This window comes from Daldinia vernicosa (genome assembly GCF_022497035.1).
Source record: "Daldinia vernicosa strain CBS 139.73 unplaced genomic scaffold F5Y00scaffold_41, whole genome shotgun sequence".
In the NCBI taxonomy this organism is placed as follows: domain Eukaryota; kingdom Fungi; phylum Ascomycota; class Sordariomycetes; order Xylariales; family Hypoxylaceae; genus Daldinia; species Daldinia vernicosa.
The window spans coordinates 122,991-137,209 of record NW_025953957.1 but is presented as its reverse complement, the minus strand read 5'-3'; the positions used below and the strand labels follow the sequence as shown (position 1 = coordinate 137,209).

At 48.8% G+C, this 14,219-nt stretch overlaps 4 protein-coding genes across 4 annotated transcripts; 3 read left to right on the top strand and 1 right to left on the bottom strand.

Annotated features, from left to right (window-relative positions):
- Positions 1 to 54: 54 nt before the first annotated feature.
- F5Y00DRAFT_254465 (MFS general substrate transporter) lies at positions 55 to 1,691 on the top strand (the record flags this gene model as incomplete). The annotated part of the gene is made up of 4 exons (XM_048010169.1): positions 55 to 216; positions 306 to 965; positions 1,025 to 1,150; positions 1,221 to 1,691. 4 exons carry the CDS (start codon positions 55 to 57, stop codon positions 1,689 to 1,691), a joined length of 1,419 nt encoding a protein of 472 aa, XP_047862620.1.
- A 652-nt stretch (positions 1,692 to 2,343) lies between these two features.
- Positions 2,344 to 4,140, top strand: F5Y00DRAFT_271829 (uncharacterized protein). Its single transcript, XM_048012869.1, has one exon. It carries the CDS (start codon positions 2,454 to 2,456, stop codon positions 3,948 to 3,950), a length of 1,497 nt encoding a protein of 498 aa, XP_047862619.1. The 5' UTR covers positions 2,344 to 2,453; the 3' UTR covers positions 3,951 to 4,140.
- F5Y00DRAFT_139177 (Dihydrolipoyllysine-residue acetyltransferase) lies at positions 4,141 to 6,080 on the bottom strand. Its single transcript, XM_048004338.1, has 2 exons — positions 5,454 to 6,080; positions 4,141 to 5,393 (listed from the first exon to the last, which is right to left on the bottom strand). The coding sequence occupies exons 1-2, from the start codon at positions 5,763 to 5,765 to the stop codon at positions 4,332 to 4,334; spliced, it is 1,374 nt and encodes a 457-aa protein (XP_047862618.1). The 5' UTR covers positions 5,766 to 6,080; the 3' UTR covers positions 4,141 to 4,331.
- Positions 6,081 to 7,572: 1,492 nt separating this feature from the next.
- On the top strand, positions 7,573 to 13,203 carry F5Y00DRAFT_264303 (Sec7-domain-containing protein; the record flags this gene model as incomplete). Its single annotated transcript, XM_048011632.1, has 2 exons — positions 7,573 to 8,862; positions 8,917 to 13,203. The coding sequence occupies 2 exons, from the start codon at positions 7,573 to 7,575 to the stop codon at positions 13,201 to 13,203; spliced, it is 5,577 nt and encodes a 1,858-aa protein (XP_047862617.1).
- Positions 13,204 to 14,219: the final 1,016 nt, after the last annotated feature.

Here is a 14,219-nt window from a genome sequence, read left to right as displayed (position 1 = left end):
GAGCATACGCCAGCACCCGTAGCTACTCCTGGAAACTTACTTGCCGCCGCTTCGATGGATCCGGCGCATCGTACGCGCGTAGAGAAGTCGCTGTTACGCAAGTTGGATGCGCGATGTTCCCTCTTCGTCTTCATCTACATCCTTAACTATCTTGATCGCAACAACATTGCGGCCGCGCGGCTCAAGGGACTCCAGAAAGATCTAAGTCTCGACGATGTACGTTCTCACTTTGACGCAATTGACGATTTATGGTCAATATGTGTCTGGCTCTTCCTGGATCATTATGCTAACTTAGGTACCAATAGACGCAATATTCGACTTGCCTGAGTATCTTATACGTCGGGTACATCTTGATGCAGGTCCCATCGAACATGTTTATCAACCGGATCCAACGACCGTCTCTCTACATTGCATGCGCCATGCTTCTGTGGGGTCTCATCTCTACGCTCAGCGGGAATACGAACAACTTCACCGGGATGGTTCTTGTGCGGTTCTTCTTAGGTTTTGTCGAGGCTGCTTTCCTTCCAGGAGCGCTCCTGATCCAGTCTAAGTGGTACACACGAAAGGAATTGACGACGAGGAACGCGATTCTATTCTGTGGTAACATTATCTCTAACGCCTTCTCGGCCTTGGTGGGAGCCGGTGTGCTGTCGAATATGGATGGTGTTCTAGGCCACGCCGCTTGGCGATGGCTATTCTGGATCGAGGGTGCGGTTACCATGGCCACCGCTATCGCCGCCGGTTTCGTTCTTCCGGATCTACCGCACAATTCTCGCGGGTTTACCGCCGAGGAACTCGAGGTCGCGCAGCTGAGAATGATCGAAGATGTGGGCGAGGCTGATGTCGATGAAGCCAATCAAGGTGTCTTTGACGGTTTGATTATGGCCGTCAAGGATATTAAGATTTACCTCATGATGCTTACCTTTACGGCCTACGTCGTTGGTCTTTCGTTCAATGCCTTCTTCGTACGTAGCGACTCATTAAAGTCATTGCAATGTTCAAATTAGCTAACCTCTTTACACAGCCCACTCTTACTGGTACGCTTGGATTCGACGATATCCCGACACTACTCATGAGCTCGCCGCCTTGGGCCTTCTCATGCATCGTTTCGCTACTGAATGCTTGGCACGCTGACCGAACTCAGGAGAAGGTGTGTATATCCATTCTGCAAATCGCAGTTTACTATTATGTGAGCAAAACAAAACTAACTCAGTTGATAGTTCTGGCATATTGTCGGTCCCATCCTTGGTGGACTTGTCGGTTTCGTCATCAGCATGTCAACTCTGAACGTAGCCGCCCGATACGTGGCTCTGTTCCTCCAAGCCAGCTCCTACGCGGGCTTCATCGTCTTCTACTCGTGGATCAGCTCGTCATTCCCCCGACCGCCAGCCAAGCGTGCCGTAGCGATCGCGCTTATCAACGCGTTCTCGCAATTGGGTAACGTGGCGGGTAGCTATGTATGGAACCTGAAGGATAATGGTTACCGCAAGAGTTACGGTATTGTCACAGCTATGTTCGGAATCACGATCGTCGGTTGCTGGGCGTTCCGTGCCATCCTGGCAAATCTCAACAAGAAGCTGGAAGAGGGCGAGCGCGCCTGGGAGACACAGCCCGACGAGGCGCGCGTATCTGACGCGAATGCCCCCGACGAGGCATTGCGGTTGCACAAGGGATACCGGTACATATTATAAAGGAATAAGTTGCGCATAGTTATATATATATATATATATATAGGTATATATGTATGGAACAAACCACTCAAGATTTTAGATACCCCCTGTCTCGCTTTATTAGCTCTTAGATGAAGATAATGATGTTAGAGAAGATACAAAATAAAAGTAAAATAACAATACTGAGTATGTGATCCTTGATTATTTCGTGGCGACTTAATGATAGGATATAATGAAGTTTTATATAAAATATACGGCGCCCCTAAACGACGTGAAAGGGGAGAGGGTTATGAACTGGTATGTACCGACGTATGGAACTGAAAACCAACAATAATATTCAACGATATGAATAAGGGAGGGTATTGACATTAGTTATGGGAAGCGAGAAACACTTTGCCCGATATGTCCGTGTTAGCAAATGAACCGGAAATTATTGAGCAATTGCTAATTTAAGATTAGGTAGTTCTGACTAGCTAAAGCATGGAAAGTAGAAGGAAGGTTTACCCTACATAGTATAAACGTCATATCCACCCGGATGGCCGATCGGGTCGGTCAATTTCCGATCGATTGGTTCCGGTCGGGTGCCATGTCCCGCCGGGTCCTCAGTATTTCTTTAGAAGAAACAGCTACAGAATAAGGTTTATATCTTTTATAATTTACATCTTTTATAACACTACATCTAGTGAGGTCAGCTGACATAACTTTCTTAATATCTCCATCGCAAATCTATTCTGCTAAAATTTCTTTTACACATCTAAACTTTCAACTTAAACGAGATACGTAATGGGACGAACTGAACCCTCGATCGGTAGGCCGCCCGCTAGCTTCCGTCGCGATGCCCGCGCGAAAAGGGCCAAAGCAACTATTAATAAGGTCATACCGCCCTTGCTGGCGGCGCATCCGCGGGCTCGCCGGGGAATCGAAGCTTCGGAGCTGATTATCGATCCCCCTTCCCTTTCCCCGCCATCGTCTACTCAAGCTCTCGGAGTCGGGACGCAACGGAGCATTAGTCGGGAACCTGCCGCGGATGGAAATCATGACGGGGGTGAAGAACTAGGAGAGAAGGACGAAGGCAAAGGCCCCCGTATCTCGCTGCGCGTCGCAGATACCCTAGCAGTGGCATACTCACTGCTCCTCGTCCCTAGCCATGAACCAGAACAGCGACGAGATCTCTCCAACATGACAGCCCGTGTTGGCGTGTTGAACATGGCGTCACCACTATCCGGAGGTGGTGGTTTTCTAAACGGCGCATCGAGCCAGGAAGAGTCGCTATGCATGCGCTCGACGCTTCTCCCGTCTTTGCGTGACGAGTTCTACCGTCTTCCCGAGCTCGGCGTTGTCTTTACGCCTGACGTGTTGGTGTTCCGTGGTTCTGGTAGCGAGCCGCAGTGTAAAAAAAAGAGGAGCGGGAGCGGGGAAAAGGTAAGAGATGATGAGGACGAAGATGGAGATGAGATAGGGGTGAGAGATGCAGGGGCAGGGCGGGGAGGCGAAGGGGAAGAGCTCTTATCGAAGCGCGACCGTTGGTTCATCGACGTCGCGTCCGCGGCTATGATGCGAATACCTGAAATCGAGGTCGACGAAGACTCTGGATTTGCCCGGTACGCCAGCGCCGCAGACCGCGAACTAGCCGTGCGTAAGATGCGCGCCGTGCTACGTTTATTTGCCGCCAAGGGAGTGCGCCGGGTTGTGTTAGGTGCATGGGGATGCGGCGCATACGGCAACCCGGTCGGCGAGATCGCGAAAGCGTGGCGGAAAGTCTTGGCTAGCGGGAGTAGAGATGGGAATAAAGGAGAGAATGGTCAACGGAAGAGAAAAGGGAAGGAGAAGAAAAAGGAGTCGGATTCTGATTCATGGGAATGTTTCGAGCACGTCGTCTTCGCGATCAAAGACAAGGGGATGGCACAGGCATTTGCAACGGCATTTAGTGAAGAGTTTCTCGAAATAAATAATTCCGAAGGGGGAGAAGGCAATATTGACAGTGAGGATGGTGGTGACGAAGAAGAGGATGTCAGTATAAAAGAACTCCGTGATAAAATCCGGGAATTAGAAGTACGTGCCGGACAGGCACAGACGTCTCAACTCAGAGCCGGGCTTAGTTCCGTGCTCGCTGGGTTGAGAAGTCAATTACCAGACTCTGATGATATTTCATCCCGGGCGGGCCCTGTAGGCAGTAGAAGTGTCAGGGATGACGAAAGTGAGAGCGAGGGCGATGACGAGGCCTCCAAAGGAAAGTCGGAGAACGATGAAAATCGAACCGGGCATCATAACGCGAGTTAAAATTTAAAACGACTTATTTGAACATTCACCTGCTATTCTATAAATGTCTTATGATATGACTAGTATAAGACAATAGTCATGCTCAGATGAGACATAGTGGAAAGTAAAACCTGGTCTGAGAATGTCATCAAATAAGTTCATTGGAATTCCACCTTGTAACTACCTAATCCCCTGTCGGAGAGAGTCGAATCGCTAATCCTCTCTCCAGTAAAACACAATTCTCTGCGTAGGGTATAGTAGAGATCGGATTTGTCTCCCAATATTCACTTTTGTAAAATGTATTATTACAGTTCATGCGGCATAATGCTACAGATGGATCTCATCCCTCGTCTATGACCAATAATTTCCCTGACGCCCCTAGGTACGTAAATTTTTGTTCATTCACAGAAGCAGCTCAAGAGGGTTCTCTACCACCTTCTTGAATTCCTTGATCCATTCAGCGCCGACTGCACCGTCAACTACCTTGTGGTCGAAGCTTCCAGTGACTGTGATCTGGTCATCCCACTCGACACCGGTACCATCCTCACCGGCGGGGATAGCAACCTTCTTCGTGGTACCGACAGCTAGGATGGTAGCCTGCGGGGGGTTGATGACGGCGGTGAAGTTGTCGACGGCGGCGTTCATGCCCATGTTGGAGATAGAAATGGTACCACCCTGAAATTCCTCAGGCTTGAGCTTGTTGTCACGGGCCTTCTTGGCGAGCTCCTTGACCTTGGACGAGATAGATTCTAGACCGCGGGCCTCGACACCAGTGACAATGGGAGTGATTAAACCGTTGGGGGTAGCGACAGCGACGGAAACATCGACACTGTTGAACTGGCGGATAGCATCGCCCGTCCAGGCCGAGTTGGCAGCAGGGACCTTCTTAGAAGCGACAGCGATAGCCTTGATAAGGAAATCATTAACAGACAGCTTGTACTTGCCCTCGGAGGAGCTGTTTAGAGCTTGTCGGAGCTTTAGAAGCTTGGTAACGGAGATCTGAGTGCTGACGAAGAAGTGAGGGTTCTCCCTGAAGGACTCTTGTAGGCGCTTGGCGATGGTCTTTCGCATGTTGGATAGGGGGATATCTTCGAAAGAGGCAGCAGGGGAGGCGGAGGAACCGGTAGCTGTGGTGGCCTTCTTGACATCGTCTTCCGTAATCTTACCACCGGGGCCGGTACCCTTAAGAGTAGAAACGACAATACCCTTCTCCTTAGCCAGTCGCTGGGCCTCTGGAGTTATGTTGGGCAGTCGCTCAAGAGCGGGCTCGATCTTTCCTCCGTAAGAGTATTGTTCCGGTTCTTGGGCGGGCGTCGGGGCCGGAGCGGAGGTGGCATCAGACGGCGCATCCGGCTTCTTTTCCTCCTTAGCTGGCGGTGGTGGGGCGCTACCTCCTGCGTCTTCGAGACTGAAAGACTCGAAGGCAGATATATCGGTTCCCTCTTCGACGAGAATAGCAATTGGCTAGAATAGCAATGTCAGCATTTCGGAGTGTGGAATGGGGAAGCGCAAAAAGTCACGCACGTTGCCAACGGGGACGTCTTTCTCGCCAGCGTCCTTTAGAATCTTAGCGATGACACCCTCCTCTTGAAACTCAAAGTCCATCTGGGCCTTGTCCGTTTCAATCTCGACTAGAACGTCACCGGGGGCAATAGTGTCTCCGGCCTTCTTCTGCCATGCGCCAATGTTACCGGCCGTCATTGTGGGCGACAGCGCGGGCATCTTGACGACTGTGTGCGGTGGGAAAGATGCATAGTATCTGGCCAAGGGCATGAAGCCCGATCTGAGGGTTGTTGTCCTTAGAAGGCCTTGCCTTCTTAACACGGCGCCGAACATTTTGTTTTGCTAATGGAAGAAAATAACTCTCCCCCGGATAAAAATATATATTGAAAAGAGGAAGTCCGGAGCAATTCGATAAGGCAAAAAAGTAAGGAAAAGAATAGGACAGGTCGGGGTATCTCAGAGCAGACAAGTTGCCAGCACCTGGGAATGATCGACCGAGTCCAATTGAGTTGAGGTGTGGGAGTTTGGGGGAAGGGAGACGGCGCAAGACGGGGACGTTGGAGAGAAAAAAAAAGATTAGATCTGAGAAGTTGAGGTGTGAAAGTTGTTGATTGGCGGCGGATTATTTTCGTGACGGGGTCCCTTCTCAGCAAAGTACGGAAGTACCGTCCGTCTACGGTGCACTGGGTGCAGTAATAAGGCAGCCTTGCCCCAAAACTTTCTAGGGACGTTGAGAGAAGCTCCGAACTGCTACCAAAAACCACTAGCGTTATATGAGGTACCTATAGGTACCTTTTATTAGCATAGATTACCTGATACCTACCTATTCCATCGTAGTTACAACTAGAATGCATTACTTGCTTAAAACTATACCTGTAAATATTAGACATTATATTTCATCTGTAAGTAATATATATCAATGAGTAAGGTTATAGCATTTACTCGTAGAAATTCCATTTTATACTCTCATTGTTGAACGTTGGTTTCTATACGACTGTGCGAGTATACGTATTACCTATTGATATTATTGAGAGGTAGAGATAGGTACATCATCCTCGTCGGAATCCGTAGGAATATGGGAATGGGTCTCCCCAATGGATTCCGCCGTGCGATCTATTTCTGATTGGTTGAAATGTGCAAGCTAGCCAAGCTAGCAGAGCTCTGGTCAAAGACGTGAAAGTTTAAAAAGTACATCCACCTCATCTTTAGGTATGTATTACCTACCCATCCTAGAGAGCTTCTCTATTAAACACCTACGTCAATACACAACATTATAGGAATACGAGTGTCTATAAAACCGAAGAAAAGAGTCCTTAAAATCGAAACTTCATTTCAAAGCTGCGGGAAGGCTGTCTTAGTCGAATCCCGATATGCCTAAGGGATTCAGATGATTACGAGATCTAGTGTAAGAAGTTAGGGAGGAAGGTATGTAAAATGGTTGAGCAAGCTTACACCTATTGTAAGCAGCTGGCTTATCAGGGCTTATCTACTTAGGTATGCAGAGGCAGATGTGGCTGATGGGGGAAGTCTTCAATTGAGGCTCAATTAGATCGTTGTGGCTAGGATCGGTACTCGTGTAAGGCCGCCCAGGTTACCTAAACATAACATAACCAAACATACATGTAACCTAAGGCCGCTTTTGATTTATCCGTTCGTAGTACGGAATATGGACCTATAGAACTCCCCACCCACCCCTTGCCGCGGTTTTGGACCTTGGGCCTTGTCGTCAATTAAATCTACAGTGGAGAGCAACCCTTGTTCAGGGAACTTTGCCAGCTTGGCCAGACCAAAAACCTCCAAAATTAATAAAAGTCCCTACGAAATTCGTCATTTATTACGACTGCGCCTTCTTTTCCCCTTGAGGTATAAGTTGTTAGTTTGCGATATATATTTGTAGTGATCGAGGCGACGAGATATATCACATATATCACATCGAGTATCCAGAAACGCGAGTATTAGATCGGTCGAAAGGGACAGACTTGACGAAACTACATACGAAGTTACCTAACCTAGGTTAAAATCTATCCCTGGATCACGATCAAGTCGCGAACTCGAACTCGAACCCGAATTAAACCCCTATCCTCAGTTAACCGACCTTCCTCGAATGGCAACTATTCCTTCTCCTTAAGCTCGGCGAACCATGAGCTCCTTAGTCTTTGTGGTGTCCTCTCTCGAGGCCATCGCCGCATCCAAAGAAGCACAGAGGAATAAACAGCTCGCCGAACTTACCGAGAAGGCCCTCAAGGCTATTAAGGAAGAGGGAACTCAGCTGCCTGACCCTCATGTCGTCTTCGCGCCCTTACAGTTAGCTACTAAAACTGGAAGTAGTCAATTGATCAATACCGCCCTCGACTGCATACAAAAACTTACGTCTTCCTCTTACTTCTCCGTAAACATCGCCACGGATAGCGCGCAGGAGGATGGCACGGAGCAGCCTACTATGATAGATCGTGCTATCGATACGATATGCGACTGTTTTCAAGGAGAGACCACGCCCGTTGATGTCCAGCGACATATCGTCCAAGCCCTGTTAGCCGCCGTGTTGAACGACAAGATCGTCGTGCATGGAGCCGGGTTGCTGAAGGCTGTGCGCCAGGTATATAATGTCTTTTTACTGTCGCGAATTCCAGAAAATCAGCAAGCCGCGCAAGGAACCTTAACCCAGATGGTTGGTATGGTATTCGAGCGGGTCAAGACGAGACTACATATGAAGGAAGCTCGCATTAATCTAGGAACGTTGAAGAACAGCTCTAGCAATGTCACCTTCGAACAAGCAGAGTCCGTCGCCAATGGAAATAACGTTGCCCCCGAAGAAGAACAGGAGACACCCGATGGCATGACTACCGAAGGCCTACCTGAACTCGCACGTTCTCAGTCGACGAACGAAGGCGGGCCGAAGTTGACCTTAAAGGACCTCGAGCACCGAAAGAGTTTTGACGATTCAAATCTGGGTGATGGCCCGACTATGGTCACTCAGTTAAAACCGCCTAGGAAGACGGCAAGGAGGGTTTCCGAACAGACGCAGAGCGACACGGCCACCGAGGCGGAAGAAACTGCCGAGTCCCTCGAAGCCGAAGATGAGGTCTACATCCGGGATGCATACCTTGTCTTCCGGTCTTTCTGCAACCTATCAACTAAGGTCCTACCGCCGGACCAGCTTTACGATTACCGAGGCCAACACATGAGATCCAAACTTATTTCACTCCACCTTATCCGTACCCTTTTGAATAACCACATGCTCGTTTTTACTTCGCCCCTATGTACCATCACCAACACAAAAAGTAATGAGGCGACCAGTTTTCTACAGGCCATCAAGTTCTACCTCTGCCTTAGCATCACCCGAAATGGGGCCAGCTCGGTTGATAAGGTGTTTGAGGTTTGCTGCGAAATTTTTTGGTTGATGTTTAAATTCATGCGAGCGCCGTTCAAGGTAGGGTTAGCATCCAGTTTATTAATCTTCATCGATCTAACATTATAATTCTAGAAAGAGATAGAGGTGTTTCTCAACGAGATATACTTGGCGCTTTTGGCTAGACGGACCGCGCCGCCCTCTCAGAAGATCTATTTCATCACTATCCTCACTAGGTTTTGCGGCGACCCTCGCGGATTAGTCGAGACATACCTCAACTATGACTGCGACTCTCATCTCGACAATATCTTCCAGACCATTATAGAAGATCTATCGAAGCTTGCCATCAACCCCGTATCTATCACAGCTGCCCAGGAGCAACTATACGAGGAGAAGAATTCGAATCCCAACATCGGCTCAGATTGGCAACTAAAGGGAGTATTGCCACCACCTCTAAACGTGAGAGACATCGTGCCTCCCAGCGAGCCCGAGCCCGAGATACCGCGGGAATATGTCCTTAAGAGGGCAGCCTTAGATTCTCTCGTTGAGGCTTTACGATCACTTGTCAATTGGTCTGCTGTTGGTCGTCCGGATGTGAATGGTACATCGCGCGATAATGATACGCGCCCTTCAGTAGACGATATCCGGGAGTCCATCGACCCCTCAGCTGCCGATAGTAACTCTCGCCTTGAAACGCCGCTACCCCCTTCTACCCCCGTTGTTGACGACGACCCGGCTCAATTAGAGAAGGAGAAGGCTCGAAAAACAGCACTGGCTAATGCGATCCGTCAATTCAACTTCAAGCCGAAAAGGGGAATCAAGCTTCTAATCCAGGAAGGGTTTATTCAAAGTGACAGCCCCAAGGACATAGCTAAGTTTCTAATCTCAGATGATCGACTGGACAAGGCACAGATTGGTGAATATCTAGGTGAGGGCGAGCCAAAGAACATCGAGATTATGCATGCTTTTGTCGATACTATGGACTTTACTCAAAGGCGCTTCGTCGATGCCTTGCGACAATTCCTCCAGTCGTTCCGTCTTCCTGGAGAAGCCCAGAAGATCGATCGATTCATGTTGAAATTTGCTAATCGCTATGTCATGGGCAACCCAAATGCTTTTGCTAATGCGGACACTGCCTACGTCCTGGCTTATTCAGTAATCTTGTTGAACACAGACTTGCACAGTACTAAAATAGCTAGGCGTATGACCAAAGAAGACTTCATCAAGAATAATAGGGGTATTAACGACAATGCTGATTTGCCAGACGATTATCTAATCGGAATATACGAGGAGATTGCGGGTAATGAGATAGTTCTCAAGAGCGAGCGCGAAGCCGCCGCGGCTGCAGGTAGCTTACCTGCGCAGTCATCAGGTTTTGCTGCTGGACTTGGCCAAGCTCTCTCGAATGTTGGTCGGGATCTACAGCGAGAAGCATATGTTCAGCAATCTGAGGAAATCGCACTTCGCTCAGAGCAGCTTTTCAAGAACTTGTTCAAAAACCAACGGAAGAACGCCGCAAAGGCCGGAGTCAAGTTCATCCCAGCGACGTCTTTTAGGCACGTTGGACCCATGTTTGATGTGACCTGGATGTCCTTCTTCTCTGCCTTCTCAAACCAAATGCAGAAGGCGCAAAATTTAGAAGTAAATAAATTATGCTTGGAAGGGATGAAGCAAGCCATAAAGATCGCATGCCTTTTTGATCTGGCAACTGCGCGGGAAGCCTTCATGTCGGCGCTGAAGAACGCCACTAACCTGAACAATCCTCAACAGATTCTCGCCAAAAATGTAGAGGCATTGCGAGTCATCCTGGAGCTCGGACAGACAGAAGGTAACTATCTGAAGGAGTCTTGGAAGGATATCCTCATGTGCATAAGTCAGCTGGATCGGTTACAGCTCATTACCGGTGGTGTCGATGAAGGTGCCATCCCCGATGTATCCAAAGCGCGCTTCATGCCACCTGAGAGAACAAATACAAACGACTCTCGTAAATCGACGGCCTCTGCCCGACGCCGAAATAGGTCTAACCCTGGGGCGAGAGGCTTTTCCATGGAAATCGCGCTCGAGAGCAGATCAGACGATGTCATTAAGAGCGTAGACCGGATTTTCAGCCATACCGCAAATCTAAATGGCGAGGCCATTGTCCACTTCGCCAAGGCTCTCACCGAGGTGAGCTGGGACGAAATTAAAGTATCAGGTTCTAACGACTCCCCGCGAACGTACAGTTTGCAAAAGATCGTCGAAATCAGTTACTACAACATGACCCGTGTCCGTTTCGAGTGGACTAATATCTGGGTGGTTCTTGGCGAGCATTTCAACAAGGTGGGGTGCCACAACAATACAGCGATCGTGTACTTTGCGCTCGACTCGCTACGGCAGCTGTCAATGCGTTTCATGGAGCTTGAAGAGCTTCCAGGTTTCAAGTTCCAGAAGGACTTCCTAAAGCCATTTGAGCATGTTATCGCCAATTCAAACAACTTGACTGTTAAAGATATGGCTCTACGTTGCTTGGTCCAGATGATCCAAGCCCGAGGTGAGAACATTCGGTCTGGTTGGAGGACCATGTTCGGTGTCTTTACTGTTGCAGCGCGGGATCCTAACGAGACTATCGTAAACCTGGCTTACGAAAACGTTACCCTTGTTTATAAGACTCGGTTCGGTGTTGTCATCTCTCAAGGAGCCTTTACAGACTTGATAGTTTGTCTTACTGAATTCTCGAAGAACATCAAATTCCAGAAAAAGAGCCTTCAAGCAATGGAGACGCTTAAGTCGATAATACCAAAAATGCTCAAAACTCCCGAATGCCCACTGTCACAAAAGTCTAACCAAACACCTGCATCAGATGGTAGTCCGCTAGAGTCGCCCAGCACTGTGTCTAGGCAACAGGGCGGTACTTCAATCGAAGAGGGCTTCTGGTTTCCGGTTTTGTTCGCATTCCACGACGTCCTGATGACAGGGGAAGACTTAGAAGTAAGATCAAATGCCCTGAATTATTTCTTTGAGGCCTTACTACGGTACGGTGGTGATTTCCCGTCTGATTTCTGGGATATATTATGGAGACAGCAGCTATACCCGATCTTCATGGTACTACGGTCGAGACCGGAAATGACCAATGCTCTTAACCACGAGGAACTGTCTGTGTGGCTTTCGACTACCATGATTCAGGCACTTCGTAACATGATCATCCTCTTTACACACTACTTCGATGCCCTCGAGTACATGTTGGATCGCTTCCTCGAGCTGCTAGCGCTTTGCATATGCCAAGAAAACGATACGATCGCCAGGATAGGCAGCAATTGTCTCCAGCAATTAATCCTACAGAATGTGACGAAGTTCACCGATAGTCATTGGGCTCAGATCGTCGGATCATTCTGCGAGCTGTTCGAGAGGACAACGGCCTACCAGTTATTCTCAGCTACCACTATTAACGCCCCATCTGCGCTGTCGCCACCTCCCAATGTACTGGGTTTCGAAGTGCCTCTTACGCCTACGAGTGACTCACCCACAGACGAAAAGTCGCTGAAGATTAATGGCACAGATAAGGGTAGCATTTCATCTGGAATCGAATCTGCTTCAGATGCTACTACTCTACCCTCCCATGCCGAAGACTCCCTACGTTCGCCGAATGGCAATGCTTCGTCCCGTCTTGAAGATTATAAACCTGCTTCTTCACTCCAGCAGCAGCCCGTAGTGGTAACGGCGGCTCGACGGCGCTTCTTTAACCGTATCATATCCCGCTGCGTTCTGCAACTCCTCATGATTGAGACGGTTAATGAACTCTTTTCCAATGACACCGTCTACTCTCAGATACCATCTAGAGAGTTATTGCGTTTAATGGCGCTCCTTAAGAAATCATTCCTTTTCGCTAGGCGGTTCAACGAGGATAAGGACTTACGCATGCGCCTATGGCGGGAGGGTTTCATGAAGCAACCGCCCAACCTCCTGAAGCAGGAGAGTGGCTCAGCTGCCACTTATATCCAGATCTTATTCAGGATGTTTGCCGATACGTCGCCGTCGCGCGCAGAGAGTCGACCCGAAGTCGAGAAGGCCTTAGTACCCCTCTGCAAAGACGTCATTAGGGGTTACTTAGCGCTGGAAGAAGAATCGCAGCAACGAAACATTGTCGCCTGGCGTCCAGTCGTCGTTGATGTGCTGGAGGGCTACTCAACATGGCCGGAAAAGGAGTTTGTCGAGCACATCCCTTCGTTCTATCCCTTATTCATTGAGTTGTTGGGCAAAGAACTCAGTGCCGATCTGAGAGTTGCTCTGCTCGCTGTCCTGAGAAAGGTTGGCGAAGTAGGTCTCGGGATCGAGGGAATGTCCGGTGGCCGGCGAGAAAGTGTTGCCAGCGTTGCTATCGGCGGGGAGACGCCAACTACGGAGTTAGAAGTCGGCGAGGTTGGTATGGGTGGCTTAAGGGCGTGAGATGACGGGCCGATTCTATCACGACGCTAGTTACTAACGGTCATTCGGCACTTCCCAGAGCGCGACGGAAGCGAGGCCGTCGCGAGTATTGATTTGTCATAAAAGGGGCATTGGAACAAAAATAGACACGATTAATAGAAGACTACGGTCACATCCGGTGTTCGGTTGGGCGGGAGGGTCCATTACAAGCAAGTTACGCTCTTGTATGATAGATACAATTTTGTTTCTTCTTGGTGTTTTGCGTATGTAGGCACTATACGTATATACGCACGTTGTCTTAGCAGTGGTGTTTCGTATTGTACAATTTTAAACCCGTTTTGCCCCGCCGAAGTGGATGAGATTGATGAGTGAGGCCTCATGTCTAAGCATGTCGAGTCTTAGCTACCTACCTGACTTAAGGTAGACTGACCGTAAGCCGCCGCAATTAAGTTCCCAAATTGGAAATCCATGTTTACAGAGATAGCCTGTTTCGTCTCCTGGTGGTTTGTTTCTGGCGCATGTAATATTCAGATCGTACATGCCCAGGCGCCAAGGTTAGATGTGTAATATCTAGGCAGGTAAGGTATCTATCTATCTATCTGGGACGATATGCATCCTGCACGTCACAGAAGTTCTCTAAGCAAGCTTTGTCTGCTCCCGCGCGAAGCTGATGACGCCTCTAGTAAGCCTTCTAACCTAGTTCCTGTCTTGGAAGCCATCTGCCTGCCGATTGGATCGTTGCCCCTGGTCGGTTCTAGACGATATATATCCGTTGCTGGTATGTCTATATGTATACTAGGGAGGTATTCCCTATTAACCTAGGATTATTAAGTTACGGGCTCTTCTGTTCTTTTCTTAGCTAGCATGGTATTAGGTGCGTCATGGGATGTACTCCATCGTATTAAAGCACGACCTGGTTCTAAATAGATGTGCGGAGTTAAGAGGAGAGTGAGGCAAGCAAGGGCGGCGCGGAGAGCGAAAAGGGGCTATAAGTTACACAGAGAACATACTGAATTCTTCCGCGCGGTTAAGGATTA

What these genes read in the sequence shown, in the direction of transcription:
- F5Y00DRAFT_271829 (XM_048012869.1), top strand. Translation starts at nt 2,454, where the DNA reads ATGGGACGAACTGAACCCTCGATCGGTAGGCCGCCCGCTAGCTTCCGT.
- F5Y00DRAFT_139177 (XM_048004338.1), bottom strand. Translation starts at nt 5,765, where the DNA reads ATGTTCGGCGCCGTGTTAAGAAGGCAAGGCCTTCTAAGGACAACAACC. An exon ending in AAGACGTCCCCGTTGGCAAC is followed by an intron (nt 5,394 to 5,453) that starts GTGCGTGACTTT and finishes TTGCTATTCTAG; the next exon opens with CCAATTGCTATTCTCGTCGA.